Source organism: Pongo pygmaeus, chromosome 7 (assembly GCF_028885625.2).
Source record: "Pongo pygmaeus isolate AG05252 chromosome 7, NHGRI_mPonPyg2-v2.0_pri, whole genome shotgun sequence".
Lineage (NCBI taxonomy): Eukaryota > Metazoa > Chordata > Mammalia > Primates > Hominidae > Pongo > Pongo pygmaeus.
The window spans coordinates 42,758,109-42,773,712 of NC_072380.2; the positions used below are offsets into that span (position 1 = coordinate 42,758,109).

The window sequence follows — 15,604 nt, forward strand, 5'->3', positions numbered from 1 at the left end:
GCTGAGGCCGCGCGGGCTCCAGGCCCGGAGAGCGGTGGGCCGCGGCCGAGCAGAGCGCCAGGCGGGAGGCGGGCCTAACGGAGGCTCTGTGGGCAGGGAGCAGGCTACCGGGGCGCGGGGGGCCGGGGCCGCTCGCTCCCGCCGGGACCCGCCCGGGCCACCTGAGGCGATGGAGCCGCAGCACGGCGGGGCAAGTGGCCTCCGGGCGCGGGCCGCGACCTATCCCGCCGGCGTGTGGACCGCACTTTCCTCCCAGGGGTCAGCTAGAAAGGAGATCGGTTCTAGGGAAGTTGGATCCTCGAACCCCACACCCGTCCCCCGCCCTCCCCTGCCCCCTCCTTACGGCCGAGGCAGGGTGCCCTGCGTGCAATTCAAAACGGAGAAGCGAGGAACGAAACGGGCTCTGTACTGGCTGTCAAGTTAGTGGCTTTGTAAAGCAGTAGCAGCCGGCTAACGCCTTTCCCCGTCTGCGTCTCCTGCAGCCTCTGTGCAGTGTGCACATCTATGGGCAGGTGCATTCTGTAGAGCCGGTGGAAACGTGTGGTTGTAGCTTTACTCTCGAGGAACATGAAGTTTCTGTTCTCGATTTTTGCTTTATCATACTAGCAGTGCATTTCCCATCAGAGTCAGGCCTGAAAAAGTCAGCTTGAACTAGGCAGAATTGAGGTCAGTTAGTGTACTAAACCAGCTACGTGACTTTTGCATAGTATCTGGTACTGGTTTTGAAAAATAACAAAACAAAATGCTGAAATATTGTAAATAGTCCCTAGACGTATATATGGTGCTTCTAAACATTTGAGTGTATCTTTTCTCGGCAGTATGAAAAACTAGACTGTAAAGCTTTAACATTTCTATGTCAGTATATACTGCCTGCATTTCTATACTTACCGCCCAAATTACAGACTTCTGGCAAAATTTCAACAAATATCAACATCAGTTGTAATCATAAAGAGTAATATCAAATTGCAATTGGGATAATATAAAAAGCCTAGAATTGATCACTTTAGTACAAGGGATTGAATTGTAAAATAATCGTTCTGTAAGTGAATTATGAAACCTTGTAGCTTAGAGCAAAGTTTTACTATGGAATGAGTCAGTACATTTATACTACCGTTTCCTCTTTAATTTTTTTCTTTTTAGTTTTTTATACTAGTCTCTTTATATCATAGTGTCTGTCATATTTGACAGGTTTATGTTAAGGAACAAAACTTAAATGCATTCCCATTTAAGTGCATCATATGTATATGTTTGGTATGATGGAGTAGGCAGAAGCTTAGCAGAAGTCTAGATTAAGAGCTGGGCTACATATAAATAAATATGGGCTTAAATGTGTAGATCATTCAGGCGTAGCAATTGCAAGGGCTAGCTGGTACTCTGGATTTTTCTGACATATAGGCTAATGGCACTGCTAGAGGTGGCTGTGTAATTGGTTAGACATAGCTTTTGAGTCTGCGAGAGGAATACAGAAGAACCTGCTGCAGGAAGATTTCCCATGATACAAAGAGGGCAAAGGAATGAGATAATCAGCAGTGTTGATAGCTCTGAGAATTTGATAGGAGGGTCACATTACCAGTAGCAAAGCTGGGCAAATTTTTAGTAGGCAAGATGAAAAATAAGGCACCTGAGGTTTTTGAAGGCTTTAACTTCAGAGTTTACACTAACTTGGTAAGCAGGTTGCTGCAGGTAGAATCTATCATATTTCTGGCTAATGGGTAAAATTATAGCACTTTAAGAAGAGCTTTGAGAGAAGATATATTCTAGATGAATACACTTCAATTCGTATGGTAAATTCTTATTTTAAGAACTGAATTTCAGAGGAGAAAAATGTTAACCCTGAGGATTTTGATTGCATCTTTTAACAGTTTCTTTAAAAATTTCCATTGTTGTCTTATACAGGTCTTTGGTTTCATAAGAGCCTGAGAGAGATTTTTCTAAGGTAAATTTTGCATATATTTTTAAAAGAAGTCCAGTTTAACATAGCATCTCTTTCATCCTGTAAGAACTTACTTTTCTTTGAAATGCAGTCAGAAAGATGACCTCTGAATCTCACGGGAAAACTGTTTTATTCTCAGTATTCTGGAAAGGTCTATTTTTTAAGGAGCAGATTGCTGTCTCATACCTTTGATTGCATTAAAGCATTAATGATACACAGGAAGAGAAAACTGTATACCCCTTCTCACAGGATGAAACAGCAGAAGAACTGTGGGTGAATAAATACTAAATGGTTATTTTTATTCCTTTGCCCTGTTTTTCTTTATAAGATATGTGTAACACACCAACTTACTGTGACCTAGGAAAGGCTGCTAAGGATGTCTTCAACAAAGGATATGGTAAGTATGCTATTGTAACTTTCCAATTTGGGGTAAAGGTTAGTGTTGAATGCCTACTGTGTGTAAATACTGTGTTAGTAAAATAGGGGTAAGTCAGCATTATTCCACTTCACAAGATTTAAGGGGATAACTATTAACAGGCTATTAGACCGCATTCTTTAGAGGCAGAACCCCTTACAAGCATTAAAAGCAATTATATACATATACAGATGCATATACATGTCCATATTTAATGTTATCTGTAATGTAGAATAATATATATAACATGTCTCTTTGTCTAGCCCTGGGGACAACTAAATTAGGGGGTAGAACTTTTCCTCCCTCCAAACAATGGCATTGTTTTTATGAAAGTGACAACATAACTTTTGATTTCTTTGGAGTAATGTATATTCTGATCCTAAATAAATATTTTTTAGGTTTTAAAATTTAACTTAAATTTTTGTGCTGTACATATTTAATTTTTTCTTATTAACTAGTAATGTTAACTGTATATTTTAAGCGATATATACAGCAGCACACTATTTTCAGCAATTTTGATTCTTGGAATAGTGCATATTCCTTTCATTTATTTTTTTCTTTAACTTACATTTTAAAAGTATATCTTTATTCATTTTGAGTGCTTGAAAATTATACTGAATTTATTTGGTTATAATTCAGTTTCTTGAGGAACTCTCACCCAATGAAAATACTATGCATTTTTCATATGGAAGGTACTATAGGCTATTTCATAATTTCTGAGTTGCAAAAACTAGTAAATATCACATTTTGTACATTACCATGTTTTTGTGTGTGTGTGTGTATAGGCTTTGGCATGGTCAAGATAGACCTGAAAACCAAGTCTTGTAGTGGAGTGGTGAGTATTTAATATATTTTTAATGGATGTAACATAATTAATTTAAAGGAATCTGTTTAAAATCATGACAGTCTAGTTACTTGAACCAGCACCATGCTGTCTTCCCCACAGCTTTGTCCTCTCAGATTCTAAACAGTATTCTTAGCCAATTAAAATAAACAACCAAGTTGAATTTTTGAAGAGACCTTTTGTGTTTCTCAGAATATACTACAGCTTTCACTCAGAAGATGTAGAATATATATTTTTTGACCCATGTCATATGTTTATACTTTCATGAATATGTATATGGGCACCAAAAACCTTACTTCCATGATAATGGGTTCATGGAAATTTTATTACTCTTTTACAAAAACAAATTAACTTTACTCTGCCTCTTCATGATTAGTTGAAACAAAATATGTAAATAAAATGTCTTTCTGCACGTATGCATGTACATTATTCTACAGTTTTTAACTGATGTTTATAAAGTATTTTTTAATTGGAAGTAAAGACTACAGTAAAGGTTATGTTGGCATATTTTCAAAGTATCATTAACAATAGCTTTTGGCTGGGCGCAGTGGCTCACACCTGTAATCCTAGCACTTTGGGAGGCCGAGGTGGGTGGTTCACGAGGTCAGGAGTTCAAGACCAGCCTGGCCAACATAGTGAAACCCCGTCTCTGCTAAATATACAAAAATTAGCTGGGTGTGGTGGCACGCGCATAGTCCCAGCTACTCGGGAGGCTGAGGCAGGAGAATCGCTCGAACCTGGGAGGCGGAGGTTGCAGTGAGCCGAGACCAAGCCATTGCACTCCAGCCTGGGTGATAGAGTGAGACTTTGTCTTAAAAAAAAAAAAAGGCCAGGCGCGGTGGCTCACGCCTGTGATCCCAGCACTTTGGGAGGCCGAGGCGGGCAGATCACGAGGTCAGGAGATCGAGACCATCCTGGCTAATATGGTGAAACCCCGTCTCTACTAAAAATACAAAAAAATTAGCCGGGTGTGATGGCGGGTGCCTGTAGTCCTGGCTACTCGGGAGGCTGAGGCAGGAGAATGGCATGTACCCAGGAGGCGGAGGTTGCAGTGAGCAGAGATCGCACCACTGCATGCCATCCAGCCTGGGCAACAGTGCAAGACTCCGTCTCAAAAAAAAAATTGCTTTTATTTAATAAATCTCAGCAAGTAGGTTAAGTTTTAATTTACCTTACTCTGATTTCTCCTCATTGGCTGCATCGTTTTTGGTATTTATCCATTCAAACCCATGCAAATTTTATTTCTGGATGTATAATTAGAAGGACAAAGGCATGTGGAATTCTAATGATACTGTATATAATCATGGTTTGTGACCATCATTTTTTCCCTGGGTTTCTCTAGAGTAAATAAATATATATGCACCTCCCTTACTAAGATGGGCACGCTGTGTATATAGTTCTGTTAAAATAGAAGAATCATTCTCATTTTGTGTAGGTTCCAGAATTTGCTCATGAGGTTTGTGTTGCAAAAATTATCAACTAAAATTTTATCTCCCTTTCATGCTGCTGTTGTGTGGTAATATTCATTCAGATGGTAAGAATAAAAAGCTTATTCGTATGCTTGTTTTTATGGCTGCTTTTGGTTTCTGGTATTGATTTAGGATAAATTTCAATCATTGTTCCAAATTTCTTAGATTGTGTCTTGATATTTTTCTCATATGCCGTCTACTTAATAGTAACATTTTTGTTTGTTTTGTTGCTTACTAAGCATTTAATATAGAGCTATATGCATGTTATCTGCATGTTATAAATGTGTTTTGCACTTGTTTGACCAAATTATGAAATTAGACACAAACTGAACTGTGACTCGTGAGCCTGGAACTCAACTTAGAACAATTCTAGCCTTTTTTTCTGAGATTTGTACCTGTGGCATTTTAGATTCGTGACAGACCTTCAAACTAAGAATTGATGCTGACAAGGGAGAAATGTAGACTACCCCTCTACCTTAATTTTGTGCATAAGGTTTTTCTAACACCAAAATTAAGATTTGCATTTGTTATACTTGTCGAGTTTGTGAAAAGTAAATGTAAAAAATAAAACACTAGATAGTTGGATCTACTAAAAGAAAAATGATTGTGACATTAAAATAATTATGTGAACAGTTAAACATGATTAACATGTTAATTTTTTTTACTAAGGCCTTCCCCTAAATGTGCAGCATGATACTCTCTTTGAAACCATTCTGTGTGGTGTTGATAAACAGAACATAGCTTCCCAGTTGTCTCATCTGCCTGTAGAACTAGAGTTAGTGGGCAGGGCATTTGTTAAGGAGAGGATTCATGTTGCAGGCAGTGAAAAAGACTGGTCAGGGTTGGCAGCATCTCACTACTGTTGGCAGGATTTCAGAAATGCTCCCTAAAACAGGACCAATCAGAATGTTTTTTCTTGACAGTTCATAGATTGTCAGTGACAGGTGCTGTCTGCTTTCCCCAGAAGGAGGTCTATTTCTAATTGCTTATTGTCATATGACTTAAAGGGCACTGAACTAGGGCAAAGGATGTATTTTATTTTATTTTATTTTTTTGAGACTGAGTCTCATTCATAGTAACTGTTTGATAGAAAGCACTCTTAAAGCTAGACAGGATAGATAGGGGGAAAGAAGGATAAATTATAGCATTCTACTTTATTTTGAAAAATGGGTAGTACTTTCAAATATTGAAATTGTCTAAGCAGAAGTTTTGCAGTTTTGCACACAAAAGCATTAAAGTTTTCACAGCAGTGTGACTGTACTTAATGCCACTTCACTGTACACTTAAAACATTATTAAAATGGTAAAATGTATGTTAAATGTATTTACCACAATAAAAAAAAAACGTATTTTTAAAAGGAAGTAGTAAAGTGTTGACCCTATTAAAAAGGAGGAGGGCAGTATTTTGGGATTTTTAAGGACTTTGAAATTAACTGATAGTTTGAAACATATAGCAGAGAACTGATAATCTTTTTTTAGGTCATGAAAGTAAAATGTTTAAGTACAATATTTTTGGTCTTTTTAGTAAAGGCATTTGTTTTCAGTAAAGATACTTCTTTTTTAAAGGAGAGAATTTAGGATTCCCATTTAGTAAGAGAGTATATGGAACAAGAAATATCAATAAGAGAAGTAGAGTAATGGAAAGATCTGAAACTGGTATTGAGCTGTCTCACTCTGTTGCCCAGGGTAGGGTGAAGTGGCATGATCTCGGCTTACTGCAACCTCTGCCTCCTGGGCTAAGGCTGGGACTACAGTCGCGTGCCATCATGCCTGGCTAATTTTTTGTATTTTTTGTAGAGATGGGGTTTCGCCATGTTGCGCAGGCTGGTCTTGAGCTCCTGGACTCAAGGGATCCACTCGCCTTGGCCTCCTAACATGCTGGGATTATAGGCATGAGCCACTGCGCCTGGCAGAACTGGTTAAAATATTTAGGGACTGGAAAAGCAAGGGGAAAGGAGGAAAGAAGTTGCTCTAGAATAGGGCTGTGGCAAATAGTAAATGGTATTGTTTTTGATGCATTGAACACTGCTTTCCAAAGTGAATATTTTCTATTTGATGAGCTAATTTTAAAGTAATTACTTTTTCTTGCTTACCAGGAATTTTCTACTTCTGGTCATGCTTACACTGATACAGGGAAAGCATCAGGCAACCTAGAAACCAAATATAAGGTCTGTAACTATGGACTTACCTTCACCCAAAAATGGAACACAGACAATACTCTAGGAACAGAAATCTCTTGGGAGAATAAGGTAAGAGAAAGCATTAGAAGTTATTCATAGGTTCAATTTATCTTGTAGATTGAATGATGAACATACCCCAAATATAATCAGAAGAGATCTTACAACCTATCTAGTAGCCATATTTTTTCTCTGCATGTGGCCTTTTTTGATGTCTTATGTTTCTAGAAAATAAGGCTTTGTTTGTGAGTACTCTAATTATTATATTACATCTTTGTTCTGACTGGTTCTCTGTTACACAGCTGAGCTTCTCCTGGGTAGAACAAACTATTTGCGGAAATTTGGTTTAGTTTTGTAATTGTTGCAAAATAGGCTTGACAGAAAAATTCTTCTAAAATGTTCTCATGTTTTCAAGGAGAAAATCTATTAGATATTTGTCAAGTGCCCACTATGTACAGGGCATTGTTTTTGGTATAGATACTATGTATAGATAATGTACATGCAAAGCTGAGTAAAATGACTTAGCTTGCTTTTTAAATGTCAGGTTATCTCATTACCGCTCTTTCAAGAGAGTATCAAGATGATTTTGTTGTATGGGAATTCTGTTTGGTTTTGAACTGTATTTTATGTTAACTTGCTAAAATAGGATTTGCCCCATTTTTTGGTGGGAGAACCATGATGAAGGCTGGGGTGAGGGGACAGGAGGATGGATAGCTTACTTATTACATAATTTAATATTTCGCTTTCTTGAATGACTTCTTTTTTTTTGTTGAAGAACTTAGAGGAAACTTTAGAATTGGTTTCTTGAGTTGGATAAATGATTGAAAATTACTAATTATTTATTTTAAATCTTTGTTTTTCAGTTGGCTGAAGGGTTGAAACTGACTCTTGATACCATATTTGTACCGAACACAGGGTAATTATTCAAATCCCATTTCCTGAAACGTTTTTGGAGCCTGAAAGCGTAGAGAGCTTTAGAATAAGGAGATATAGTGCAAAGTTCAGAGGCAGGAAGAACTTAGAAGGTTGCTATAAGGAATATTGGAGACCTTGTATGTGTAGTACAGATAAAGGAAGATCCCTCCCCACCAAGGCAGGATGAACAATTTGAAAACTGAATAGATGAACAAAAATGTATAAATATATTTCAGAGAGACACATGGTAGAAAAAATTTAGGAGCTAGAAGAGTCTTGAGACCATAGATGAATCTTAAGCAATTCTGAAGATTGATGGACATGGTATTCTGCTGAGAAAGTTAATTCCTTTTGGCCGGGCGTGGTGGCTCACGCCTGTAATCCCAGCACTTTGGGAGGCCGAGATGGGCGGATCGTGAGGTCAGGAGATGGAGACCATCCTGGCTAACACGGTGAAACCCCATCTCTACTAAAAAATACAAAAAATTAGCCAGGCATGGTGGTGGGCGCCTGTAGTCCCAGCTACTCAAGAGTCAGGAGGCTGAGGCAGGAGAATGGCATGAACCCAGGAGGCGGAGCTTGCAGTGAGTCGAGATGCACTGCAGCCTGGGCAACAGAGCGAGACTCTTTCTCAAAAAAAAAAAAAAAAAAGTTAATTCCTTTTTTTTTCCCCTTCTGGTTCTCAGATGCTATAATGATTAGTTCTGCTGCCTACTTGATTTCTTAGCCTCTGTACATCCCCCAACTTCTTGACCTCAATTTCCTCATGTGAAAAAAAGGGGGATTGTGTCATTTCCTATCTGCCTAATGAGGGTCCATGCTATCTGAAGGACAGAGGTTGCTAGATGAATGCAAAGTGACATTTGTCTCAGCCGTAACAACAGTTGTGTTCTTTTTGCCACACACTTCAGTTATCTTTAGGACAAATATTCTTTTCTTTCTTTTTTTTTTTGAGATGGAGTCTTGCTCTGTCACCCCGGCTGGAGTACAGTGGCACTATCTCAGCTCACTGCAAACTCTGCCTCCTGGGTTCAAGCAATTCTCCTGCCTCAGCCTCCCAAATAGCTGGGACTACAGGCATGCACCACCACGCGCAGCTAATTTTTGTATTTTTAGTAGAGACGGAGTTTTATCATGTGGCCAGGATGGTCTCTGTCTTGACCTCGTGTTCCGCCTGGCTTGGCCTCCCAAAGTGCTGGGATTACAGGCATGAGCCACGGTGCCCGGCCAGGACAAATACTCCTACAAGAGGCTTGATTGGAATAGGGTTATTAAGAACTAATTTCATTTTTTCAGTTTTGTCCTTCAAAAAAGCACACTTCTCTCCATGATAGGTTAATAATGTATATTGGGGGTTCTTTGTGGCATTTGGCATTTGGAAACATTTAAAGAGATTTGACTTCTTGTACATCTGTATACATACACCTTCAGATTATTAATTTGGCACTGAAATATCTTATTCATTCTTTTTTTTTTTTCTCTTTTGAGACGAGTCTCGCTCTGTCTCCAGGCTGGAGTACAGTGGCATGATCTTGGCTCACTGCAACCTCCACCTCCCAGGTTCAAGTGATTCTCCTGCCTCAGCCTCCCGAGTAGCTGGGACTACAGGCGTGTGCCACCACGCCCAGCTAATTTTTGTATTTTTAGTAGAGACAGGGTTTCACCATGTTGGCCAGGATGGTCTCAATCTCCTGACCTCGTGAACTGCCCACCTCGGCCTCCCAAAGTGCTGGGATTACAGGTGTGAGCCACCGCACCCAGCCTCTTATTCATTTTTATACTTTTGTTCATGCTTTTATGAAATAAATCATGAAGTATCCTATCATTTGAACTTGTAATGAGTAATAGATGATAGTAGTCTATACATGTCTAATCCTAACAAAATTATATTTGTAGAACTAGGTCATTTGAAACGTTTTTACTATATATGTGGCATGTACCAAAATAATATTTACATTGGGAGATGAGAGAGAGGATCTTACTCTAAAAATTCCTAGACAGTAGTAAAAACTCATGTTGTTGTCATCATTTGCTTTTGTTTGTTTGTTTGTTGCAGAAAGAAGAGTGGGAAATTGAAGGCCTCCTATAAACGGGATTGTTTTAGTGTTGGCAGTAATGTTGATATAGATTTTTCTGGACCAACCATCTATGGCTGGGCTGTGTTGGCTTTCGAAGGGTGGCTTGCTGGCTATCAGATGAGTTTTGACACAGCCAAATCCAAACTGTCACAGAATAATTTCGCCCTGGGTTACAAGGCTGCGGACTTCCAGCTGCACACACATGTGTGAGTGTTTATAATTTATTCCTTAGTGTCAGTGCAGTTGCCCAAAATATTGTAGCCATTAGCATGCTGAGAAGTGATGGTACTTAGATTTAGCATGCCTTGGTGAATATCCATCCTTGCGGTGCTATCCTCATAGCAAAACCTTGCCAGGAGGCTGGTGCACGTGGTGTGCAGGCTGTGCTGCTGGTGGTCACTGGCCCCTCAGCCTGCACCCCAAACTTCAGGAAGCTCCAGCCTCTGTAGAAGAACCACTGGGATAGAGGGAGCCCAGAGCGTGGCTTACCTCATGGTAAGATGACCCTTTGGAGATGTTACTGCTTCCTCTGCTGCCCTCTCATCTTGACAGTATCTGGAAGCAGGTCTGTTTGGGTCACCAACAACAACCACCAAATTGATTTGAGCATCCTGGGACATCCTGGTAATTCTGTGGAGGTTTCAGGTATCGGTATTCTCGGTTGGAACCCGGGTTCCGCTAATGCACTCAGAAGTAGCAGGTGCTCTGAAAGAGTCCTGGGATTCAGTTATGTAGGCTGCACCATGTTGGTGGATGAATCGGAACTTTCACGTAGTATTTGATGTTGAGCCTACTGGACACTGCTGCTATACCAGGAAGAAAAAGCAAAGGGCAAACTATGTGTTTTTAAACTGCTGCAGATTCCTCTCTGCTAGATGCTCTAATTTACTTATGATGGCTAAAACAAAGGCAAGCAGTGGTATAGATAGTTACTGAAATTGATGAAACAGTATTATCAGGAAAACCATGAAAACCCAAGGACTCACCTCTGGCATGCTTGGAAGCAATAACTAAGGTGGTTTTCTGGAGCAGTGCACCCTAGGTATTGTAGGAGGGTGCTTTCTAACTGTAGGATTGTGTTTTAAAGGAAATCCAGAATTGGTTTTATTCCTATACCTCTACCTTTTTATTTTTTTGCAGAATCTTTATTGAACTCTACTTTGAAGTTTCTAAGTTCTATGAACTTCTCAGAGACCTATAGATTATACTTACCCGAGGTGTCTGCCTTTGTGCTTAACTGAATTGTCTTAAGCAACTCACATCATGTGGAGGAGCCAAGTAAATGGATCAAGTGTTAACGTTTTAATTAAGCAGTCATTACTGGCATAGCTGGATTTAGTTCTGTGTTTTGTTTAGTAGTCATTTATGCTAGAAATTTGCTGAAATCTATAGTTACAAAATGGGATCCTTGTTTAGATAGTCTTAGAATTTGTTTTCCTACCATAATAACAATGGTACAAACTAGATATTTATGATGTTTTCTTATCTATGAAAACAGGAATGATGGCACTGAATTTGGAGGTTCTATCTACCAGAAGGTGAATGAGAAGATTGAAACATCCATAAACCTTGCTTGGACAGCTGGGAGTAACAACACCCGTTTTGGCATTGCTGCTAAGTACATGCTGGATTGTAGAACTTCTCTCTCTGTAAGAATGTGCTGCCAGATTGGATCTGCTCTTATGTTTGTGTCTAAGTTTTCAGAGAATGTTGTGATATGAGTGTAGTTTGCTTGTTCTTTATTAACTTTAATAAGCCAGCTCATTGTGTAGTGAAAAGAATATAATGTGGCCAGGCTCACGCCTGTAATCCCAGCACTTTGGGAGGCCGAGGTGCATGGATCACCTGAGGTCAGGAGTTCAAGACCAGCCTAGCCAACATAGTGAAACCCTGTCTTTACTAAAAATACAAAAATTAGGTGGGTGTGGTAGGTGAAGCCTGTAGTCCCAGCTACTAGGGAGGCTGAGGCAGTAGAATTGCTTGAACCCGGCAGATGCAGAGATTGCAGTGAACCAAGATCACACCATTGCACTCCAGCCTGGGTGACAGAGCAAGAGTCTATCTCAAAAAAAAAAAAAAAAAAAATTATGCTTGAAGTCAGGAAATAGGGGTTCTTCTAGTCCTAGCTCTTCCTGTATATTTGTTGTCTGACCTTGTCAAGTCATTTTATCACTTTGGCCTCAGAATTTTCTTATTTGGAAATTCATGGGATTAGATGACTATTTCTGTTGCTATAGTAACTCTTATTAAAAATAACACTGAGCTCTTAAATTTCATGTACTGTGCTAAGGGCTTTACGTACATTACGTCATTTAACCCTCACAACCACTCCATGTGGCGAGTAGTGTTATCCTCATCCCTGTTTTACAGATGAGAAAACTGAGCCTTAGAAAGGTCAGCTAACTTGCCTAAGGTCACATAGTAACTGGCAGTGCCACAGTTGAACCTAGGTCTGTTTTTCTGTCACCCGAGTTCATGCTGTAACCACTGTGAGAGATTGTCAGCTGGTATCTCAGAGAATTCAGGGTGTTTGGTTGTGTAGTGTTTAAAAATTTTGCTTGAGGCCTTGAAGCATACATTCTCAAGGTACGTCCCACCCCTACAAGTCCTACTGACTTCTTAATCAGTAATTCTGGCTGGGCACGGTGGGTCACGCCTGTAATCCCAGCACTTTGGGAGGCTGCGGCAGGGGATCACCTGAGGTCAGGAGTTTGGTACTTACCATGTGTGAAACCCATGTGTGAAACCCCATCTCTACTAAAAATACAAAGTTAGCCGGGCATGGGGGCGCATGCCTGTAATCCCAGCTACTTGGGAGGCTGAGGCAGGAGAATGGCTTGGACCCAGGAAGCGGGGGTTGCAGTGAGCCAAGATTGTACCATCGCACTCCAGCCTGGGTGATAAGAACAAAACTTCATCTCAAAAAAAAAAAAAAATCAGTAATTCTAGATTGGTCCTAGGGTGCTTTTAGCATTGGAAACGTGATGCACAAAGTGATGGTTATATTGGACTGATCTGTAATTCACTGTTTTCTGTTATTATTCTATCTCTTAATCTTAGGCTAAAGTAAATAATGCCAGCCTGATTGGACTGGGTTATACTCAGACCCTTCGACCAGGTAAGTAAAGGAATTAATAACAGAGGGGTTGAGGTGGAACGTGATAGAGAAAAAAATGAAAATAACCTACAGAACAACCTGTAGTCACTGTAAGTTGATTCGGACCATTTTGTAACATTTGGTTGTTGAGACAGAAAACAAAACAGATCAAATACTTTTGCATTAAAAAAGTATGTATTTCTGACTATAATGTGGTCACTTTGGCCTTTGAGTTTGGTTGATCACTCATTGCCCTTAACCCTGAACTTCAGAGAAAGTTTGCCATGATCATGCTTTCCTCATTACACATCAGATGGTTATAAATAACCGATTAAGTAATAGCTGTTTGCTTATAGCTCGTATACCCAGCTACAATCCACACCATTGATTCCATCTGTTGTTTCTAGAAAGTTCAGATCTAATTGTAATACTTGTTTCAAGTGATTGTGGTGTTTTCTTCTTCCTAGGAGTCAAATTGACTTTATCAGCTTTAATCGATGGGAAGAACTTCAGTGCAGGAGGTCACAAGGTTGGCTTGGGATTTGAACTGGAAGCTTAATGTGGTTTGAGGAAAGCATCAGATTTGTCCCTGGAAGTGAAGAGAAATGAACCCACTATGTTTTGGCCTTAAAATTCTTCTGTGAAATTTCAAAAGTGTGAACTTTTTATTCTTCCAAAGAATTGTAATCCTCCCCACACTGAAGTCTAGGGGTTGCGAATCCCTCCTGAGGGAGACGCTTGAAGGCATGCCTGGAAGTTGTCATGTTTGTGCCACGTTTCAGTTCCGTTCTGAAGTGTTATTAAATGTGTTCCTCAGCGACAGTGTAATGTCATGTTAGAGGAGACGATCTGACCCACCAGTTCGTACATCACGTCCTGCATGTCCCACGCCATTTTTTCATGACCTTGTAATATATTGGTCTCTGTGCTATAGTGGAATCTTTGGTTTTGCATCAGAGTAAAATAAAATAAACCCATCACATTTGGAACATAACTGCTCATCTGACTTGCTGGTGGTGGTTTTCTTACCTTTGATGTGATTTGTTTTAAGAAGCGCTTTCACAGGCGAGATTTGTGTCTGAAGTATCAGGGCTGCCGTCTGTCCCTTTCACTTCACTGACCCCTGCTCTTCTCTTGCTCTCACAGGGCAGGCTGAGGAAGGAAGCAGTGAACATGGTTGTGCTGGGGGGTGGCACATCTGTTGTGCTTGTGGTGTGATAGGGTCGCATCACCCCCGGAGTTGTGTCCAGCTGCTGAGAAAGTGTGGATGTGAGCGGGTGAAAAGACGGTTGAGGGACGAGTGCATTTGGGGAAGCACGGGGAGGAAAGACGGTGGGAGGAGGCCAGAGCTGGGTGGACACTTCTGGGGCTCCTCCTGGGCTTCAGAAACATGATTTTTGATTACTAGTATAGAAAAATGATAACCAAGGAATGAAGTACCAGTTTAGAGAAGAAATGAGCAGACTAATATCCTCAGGGCTCACTGGTAAATCATCTTCCTAAAAGTAGAACTCCTTTTGAAAATCTTTTTTTTTTTTTTTTTTTTTTTTTTTTTGAGTTTAAGAGCAGAGGTTTAATAGGTGAGAGAGAAGAGGAAAGCTGTCTCTTGCAGAGAGAGGGGGTTCCTGAGTGGGTCTTCGGTTTTGTGATGAAACACACAGGGTTTTATAGGCTAGCTTGAGGAGGTGGTGTCTGATTTACACTGGGTCTGAGAGATTGATAGGACCAGGTGTGCTGTTTGCACAAAGAAGCTGGCCATCCCACCCTAATCTTTTATTATGCTGATGGGTTCTCTACCTGGCTGGTGCCATGTTGCCTGCCTTTTTACTGCACATGTGACAAAAAGGAAGAGGGAGCCTCCATGTTGAACGTGCCTGGCCCCCAGATAGCCTTTTCCTATTGGCACAGCTGCTGGCATGCACCCGTGCAAGCTTCCAGCTTGCTTATCTATGCTTGCAGCTTGATTTTTTTTCAGGCTGCTTTTTGTTAGAAATGATTTGGGGGCTGCTTTTTATTAAAAGGAAGCCTTACCAACGACTCTCTTACCCTATCTGTCTAAATAATTTCTAGTTCTGGTATCATTTCCCCTATAAGGAGTGGTAACTCACTGCTGTTAGGGGGTGTTGGATGATGACTCTTTCTGGCTACTTCCTGCTGAAGAGGGGTGTCATGTGGGAACAGCAGTTAAGGCTCCTCCTGGGGTTGATTTAAGGGTCCTCAGAAGAAAGGTGTGTCCATGCGTGGCTCCATCTGTAGCACCATTTGGATGTTCCATCTTCAACATTCTTTACGATGAATGTACTTTCCAATCCTGGACGGGGCCCCAAAATGAAGTGGCGTTGTTGTCTGGGGTAAATACCCGAGGTTCGTTGTCTCATGCCAAGGAAATCAAGGACATGGACACACAAGAAGTGAGTTTAAGAGTGAAGGTTTAATAGGCAAGAGAAAAGAGGAAAGAAAAGCTCTCTCCTGCAGAGAGGGGCTCCTGAGTGGGTCTTCCCTGCATATCTCTTTTTAAAAATTAACAGCAATGCAGTTTGCTGTTTGAATTTGTTTCTAAACAAGTTCAATTTAGAAGTAAATAAAAGTGAAAATTCTCATTCTTCTCTCTAATTCCTGTTTCTTCTGCCACTGACAGTTTGATATGTCCTTGAAGATATGTTTCAGTATTACGTAA

The 15,604-nt window shown here is 40.4% G+C and overlaps 1 protein-coding gene across 2 annotated transcripts in view; it reads left to right on the plus strand.

Moving 5' to 3' along the window:
• VDAC3 (voltage dependent anion channel 3) overlaps positions 1-13,921 on the plus strand; it is a 14,162-nt gene extending 241 nt beyond the window's left edge. The window contains exons 2-10 of one of the 2 annotated variants that reach the window (XM_054499756.2): positions 1,897-1,936; positions 2,262-2,330; positions 3,134-3,183; positions 6,757-6,909; positions 7,701-7,753; positions 9,809-10,036; positions 11,329-11,479; positions 12,891-12,948; positions 13,395-13,921. In XM_054499756.2, coding sequence (XP_054355731.1) covers positions 2,264-2,330; positions 3,134-3,183; positions 6,757-6,909; positions 7,701-7,753; positions 9,809-10,036; positions 11,329-11,479; positions 12,891-12,948; positions 13,395-13,486 — 852 coding nt within the window. In that variant the 5' untranslated portion in view covers positions 1,897-1,936; positions 2,262-2,263 and the 3' untranslated portion in view covers positions 13,487-13,921. Of the gene's footprint in view, positions 1-1,896; positions 1,937-2,261; positions 2,331-3,133; positions 3,184-6,756; positions 6,910-7,700; positions 7,754-9,808; positions 10,037-11,328; positions 11,480-12,890; positions 12,953-13,394 lie in introns of both variants that reach the window. The other variant, XM_054499757.2, reaches the window with a different exon arrangement.
• Positions 13,922-15,604: the final 1,683 nt, after the last annotated feature.